Source organism: Silurus meridionalis, chromosome 6, assembly GCF_014805685.1.
Source record: "Silurus meridionalis isolate SWU-2019-XX chromosome 6, ASM1480568v1, whole genome shotgun sequence".
Taxonomy (NCBI): Eukaryota; Metazoa; Chordata; class Actinopteri; order Siluriformes; family Siluridae; genus Silurus; species Silurus meridionalis.
This window is the reverse complement of record NC_060889.1, coordinates 33,045,560-33,051,559: the sequence shown is the minus strand read 5'-3', so window position 1 is coordinate 33,051,559 and position 6,000 is coordinate 33,045,560. Positions and strand designations below refer to the sequence as shown.

Genomic DNA, 6,000 nt, shown 5'->3' with positions numbered 1-6,000 from the left:
CACAGACAGACTGATACACACAGACAGACTGATCCACACACAGACAGACTGATCCACACACAAGAACAGACTGATACACACACAGACAGACTGATCCACACACAGACAGACTGATCCACACACAGACAGACTGATCCACACACAGACAGACTGATCACACAGACAGACTGATACACACAGACAGACTGATACACATACAGACAGACTGATACACATACAGACAGACTGATACACACACAGACTGATACACATACAGACAGACTGATCCACACACAGACAGACTGATCCACACAAGAACAGACTGATCCACACACAGACAGACTGATCCACACACAGACAGACTGATCCACACACAGACAGACTGATCCACACACAGACAGACTGATCCACACACAGACAGACTGATACACACACAGACAGACTGATACACACAGACAGACTGATACACACACAGACAGACTGATCCACACACAAGAACAGACTGATCCACACACAGACAGACTGATCCACACACAGACAGACTGATCCACACAGACAGACTGATCCACACACAAGAACAGACTGATCCACACAGACAGACTGATCCACACACAGACAGACTGATCCACACACAGACAGACTGATCCACACACAAGAACAGACTGATACACACAGACAGACTGATACACACACAGACAGACTGATACACACAGACAGACTGATACACACACAGACAGACTGATACACACACAGAAAGACTGATACACATACAGACAGACTGATACACACAGACAGACTGATCCACACACAGACAGACTGATATACACACACACACACACACACACACACACACACACACACACACACACACACACACACACACACACACACAGACTGATCTCTTGCCAAAAGTAATTGAACCTGTTTTAAAAATAATAAACTCTTCCATTAGCACTGGTTTTGTACCTAAATCCTTCAAACTGCAGTTATCAACCCCCTAATTAAGAAACCTGACCTTCACCCTGTCAGCTGTCCAACTACAGTCCAATATCAAACCTCCTCTTTATCTCCAAGATTCTAGAAAAGGTTGTAGCACAGCAGTTCTGCTCACATCTACTGAGGAAGAACATTTATGAAATGTATCAGTCAGGATTTCGGCCTCATCATAGCACAGAGACGGCGCTAGTTAAGGTGGTAAATGACTGTTATTGGCCTCTGATCAGGGTTTTGTCTCTTTACTTGTTTTGCTCGACCTCAGTGCAGCTTTTCACACCAATGATCATAATCTCCTGCTTGCTGGACTTGAGAACGTTGTTGGAATAAAGGGAACAGCTCTCTCTTGGCTCAGGTCTTATTTGACTGATCGCTATAATTTTATTGATTTAAATGGTGAGTTCCCCACTCTCTCTGAGGTAAAGTTTGGTGTTCCACAAGGATCTGTCTTAAGCCCCCTGCTGTTCTCTTTATATCTGCTGCCTCTGGGTGAAATTACACATAAACATGGTATTCGCTTACAGAGAGACCGACACAGACAGACAGACAGACAGACAGAGAGGGAGATACAGACAGACAGACAGTTAGTTAGTACCTGTTCCAGGTTTTGAAAGCGTTACTGGCCCGTTTAAAAAGATATCCCTCCATCATCACTCCATCCTCACAGTCCACACTGACCTGCAGCCCACAGTCCTCAGAGGACAAGTCCCACACACACACACACATACACACACACACACACACACACACACACACACACACACACACACACCATGTGCTCCCACTGAGAATTCTACAGAGACAGACAGAGAGACAGAGAGAGAGAGAGAGAGAGAGAGAGAGAGAGAGAGAGAGAGAGAGAGAGAGAGAGATCTTACCTGTAGTGCAGCCTGGAGCAGGATGATCATTAAACATAAAAAGATGATTAAACATTAAACACCACAACAGCACATGTACATTCACAATATAATTATTATCAGTAGTAGTAGTATTAAGAGTATAATTATAATCATTACCTGCTGCTGGATGGCTGAGTGTTTTTGCTCCATGTCTCTTTTCTCCTTTGCTGAGTCGATGACCAGCTGATCCAACTGAAAACCAGGCAGACAGCAGACAGACAGACAGACAGACAGACAGCAGACAGACAGCAGCCAGCCAGACAGCCAGACAGCAGCCAGACAGCAAGATGACAGATTAGCATTTATTAGTATTGATGTACTTCTCAAAATTGAACCATTTTCTTTTAGGTGATGATCTTCTGAGATGGTATGTGTGAGTTGTGTTAGAGGTATGTGTGTGTGTGTGTGTGTGTGTGTGTGTGTGTGTGTGAGAGAGTTGTGTTAGAGGTATGTGTGTGTGTGTGAGAGTTGTGTTAGAGGTATGTGTGTGTGTGAGAGTTGTGTTAGAGGTATGTGTGTGTGTGTGTGTGGGAGTTGTGTTAGAGGTAAGTGTGTGTGTGAGTTGTGTTAGAGGTATATGTGTGTGTGTGTGTGTGTGTGTGTGTGTGTGTGTGTGTGTGTGTGTGTGTGTACCTGTCCCCGAGCTGCTTCATCAGTGGCTCTAGATCACTGAACAGTGTGTATCCCTGCTGGAAGAAGCTCAGATTGGAGTTCATGAACGAAAGCATCTAAAAAATAAAATAGAGACACACACACACACACACACACACACACACACACACACACACACACTTTGAAGAAAGTATAACAGTGTTATAATAATCATTTTATTTATTACGGTTGAGTTTTTACCGATTTGAGAAGCTCCAGTCTCTTCTTGGACTGAAGAACATTGATCTGAAACACACAAGATGGTTCTGATCATGTGACCCTGGTGAGCTTGTGTGACCTCATGTGACCTCCCGTGTCCCTACTGACCTGCAGGACGTAGTCGAGGGCGATGTGCCGGAAGCACTTCCGGGTGGTGGTGAGGGTGTTGGTGGCCTCGTCCACTTCGTGAGGTTTGTTCCGGGGAACCTGAGCGTTTTTTACCAGTGCCACGTCCTTCTCCTCACTCGCTTTATCAAACTGTTTCTTCACCTCCTTAAACTTCCTCAGATCCCTGACAATAAAAAACATCCCCATGGTCCTGAGCTCAAACTCTCACACTCTTCTCATTCAACCAGGAGAAAATCATCATCATCACTCACTCCTTCACGAAGGTCTGAAGCTGAGATCGCACTGATCGCTGGGCCTGGTCAAATAAGATCTACAGGGAAAATACAGAGCAGTGTGTTCTGTATCTGTATTCACACACACACACACACACACACACACACACACACACACACACACACACACACACAATCCTGCAGTGTGGAGGACAGAAAACACACTCACTGTGTGGTAGTTGTTCATCTCCTGCAGTGTCTCAGCAAACGCAGCTAAACTGGACTGAGAAGAAGAAACAGAGATGATGTGCAAAGACGGGAAATAAATCAGTGTTCACATGTTAGCCAGCGAGGTAATTAGCATCAAAGTGTACAGGTTAGCATACAGTTGAGTTAGCATGCTAGCACAGCACTGTATAGAGTTCCTGATGAGTGATCTAATAAACACACTGATACTCTGTTATTCCTGTTTGTGTGTGTTTGTGTGTGTGTTTGTGTTAGTATACTGAAGCGTCTCACCCCGATGACGTCATCTCTGCTGGACTGCAGTGCTAAATCTCTGATCCCGCTAATGAACTGTCTGTTAGCGTGACTGTAAACTCGACCGGCATCAATCATCCCAATACTCAGCTTCACTAACTGTAACACACACACACACACACACACACACACACACACACACACACACACACCTCAGGGTTGTTTGTGTGTAATGAGTGGTTTCACATTATGCACTATGAAGCCAAAAGTATTGGAACAGCAGACTTTCCCACCCCTTTGTGCTTCTTCTCACAAACTGTTGGAGGCACACAATTGTGTAGGACGTCTTTGGAGTCATGAAATTGTCCCCTCACTTGAACTGTGAGACCCAAACCTGTTCCACCATGACAATGCACAAAGCCAGCTCGGTTCATCATCCAGCACCTCTTCACCACCACCGAGCTCCTGTCTGACCTCTTCCCTGAACCTCACACTACACTCTTCCTCCTTCAGTTTCCACCATCTTATTCTTCTTTCAGTCCTCACTCTCCTCCTCTTCTTCTTCACCTCCAAAACCATCCTACAGACCACCATCTGATGCTGTCTAGCTACACTGTCCCCCGCCAACACCTTCAGGTTTCTACATAGAACATAGTCCACCTCTGTGCACTTCCTTCACCCTATGATCCTCCTTCTTCTTATTATAATGTGTTCACCACCAAGGAGCTTAAAAGACTATGGGAGAGGGAGTTACAATTGACCGTCACAGAGGAGGAATGGGAACTGATCTGGAGTCAGGCAGATAAGATATTCAGCTCAGGATTGAGCATAGATTGCATATTACAGCAAATTTGACTCAGATAATTCACCATTATGTGTTAAATGTAAGAAACTACACCCTAAATACATTATGTGGAAATGAGAGACTACACCCACTTATTATGGAATTGTCCTGCAAAATCACAAAGTGAAGCTGGTGTGAAAACAGAGGAGAAATCAGAGGCACATCAGCCGCTTATTTACTGAGGGAGAGCTTCTTCTTCCTTCACCTACATGCCCATTAAAGTCTACCCCAATCAAAAGTGTTGGAGTAAGTGCAGAAATAAGCTTCAGTTAGTTCAGAATGCAGCAGCAAGAGTCCTCACTAGATCTAGAAAATATGATCACATCAGCCCTGTTTTAATCATCTACACTGCTCCCAATTCCATCTCACACTGATTATAAAATACTACTACTGACGTATAAAGCACTTAACGCTCTCACGCCGCAGTATCTGAGTGAACTTCTGTACCAGTATGATCCTCCACGCCTACTTAGATCAAAAGGTGCAGGCTATTTGTTGGTACCTCAAATAATGAAGACTCCAGCAGGGGGCAGATGTTTCTCTTATAAACCCCACAGTTATGGAACAACCTTCCAATCAGTGTTTGGGACTCAGACACAGTCTCAGTGTTCAAGTCGAGGCTGAACACATATTTATTTAGTGGAGTGTTTAGTCAGTAGGTGTTTGTGAGGTAAAGGAGCAGATCTGGAGGGATCATGGATATGGAGTGTTTGGTGAACTGGGATATTTGGATGCTGTCGTCTCCTCACTCTCACACGTTCACTCAGGTTTGTTGATGGTGGTGTGGTGGGTCGTCTCTTATCCCAGAGATCCTCATGTCTGTGTTTCCTTCTGCTTCTCCCTTTTAGTTCTGCTGCTACAGTGAATCTTACCAGAGTCCAAACTGCACAGTGACATTAACTTTCATACAACAATCATATCCTTCTCTTCCTGTCACCCTCTTCTCTCTCTCTCTCTCTCTCTCTCTCTCTCTCTCTCACACCCCACTCTGTGCACTCTGGGACGGTTTCTCATTAACGCCTTGGGTGGTTCCATGAAATTCTGGAGTAAGAACAGGAGCTTTGAGGATTTGGACTGTAGTTAATATCAACAGCCTCCTACACTGACTCAGGACTACAGTTTGCTCTGATCTCCATCACTGCACCTCAACATCGTTTATCTGTAATAAATGGACATTCAGTGACACCCAGATGAGGATGAGGTTCCCTCTTGAGTCTGTATCTGCTCTCAGGTTTACTTCTTCTGCATCTCGGGGAGTTTTTCCTTCACCACAGTCTCCACCGACTTGTTCATCAGAGACAAACTTACACTTATAAACTCACCACATTATCTGTGTAAAGCTGCTCTGAGACAATGTTCATTGTTAAAAGCTCAAAACAAATAAACAGGAATTGAAGATAAACTCTGAGAATGAAGCTGAGGAGGTTGAATAAAGATTTAAACACTCAGCAATGAGAACTAATACAGATTACAGAATCATTCACCAACATCAACACTCACCTTGTCCAGTTTAGACTCCAGCTCCCCAACATCTCCCTCAACGTCTTCTACAGCAGCCCTGCACATCAACATCATCATCACTATCTCCACCATC

General features: G+C 44.5%; 1 protein-coding gene across 1 annotated transcript in view; it reads right to left on the bottom strand.

Moving 5' to 3' along the window:
• LOC124387573 (arf-GAP with coiled-coil, ANK repeat and PH domain-containing protein 2-like) overlaps positions 1 to 6,000 on the bottom strand; it is a 28,931-nt gene that overhangs the window by 16,096 nt on the left and 6,835 nt on the right. Inside the window, exons 2-11 of the mRNA XM_046851982.1 lie at positions 5,907 to 5,964; positions 3,602 to 3,721; positions 3,312 to 3,365; positions 3,122 to 3,180; positions 2,850 to 3,033; positions 2,724 to 2,768; positions 2,505 to 2,599; positions 1,989 to 2,063; positions 1,851 to 1,862; positions 1,625 to 1,680 (exon numbers count right to left, since the gene is read on the bottom strand). Coding sequence (XP_046707938.1) covers positions 1,625 to 1,680; positions 1,851 to 1,862; positions 1,989 to 2,063; positions 2,505 to 2,599; positions 2,724 to 2,768; positions 2,850 to 3,033; positions 3,122 to 3,180; positions 3,312 to 3,365; positions 3,602 to 3,721; positions 5,907 to 5,964 — 758 coding nt within the window. The remainder of the gene's footprint in view (positions 1 to 1,624; positions 1,681 to 1,850; positions 1,863 to 1,988; positions 2,064 to 2,504; positions 2,600 to 2,723; positions 2,769 to 2,849; positions 3,034 to 3,121; positions 3,181 to 3,311; positions 3,366 to 3,601; positions 3,722 to 5,906; positions 5,965 to 6,000) is intronic.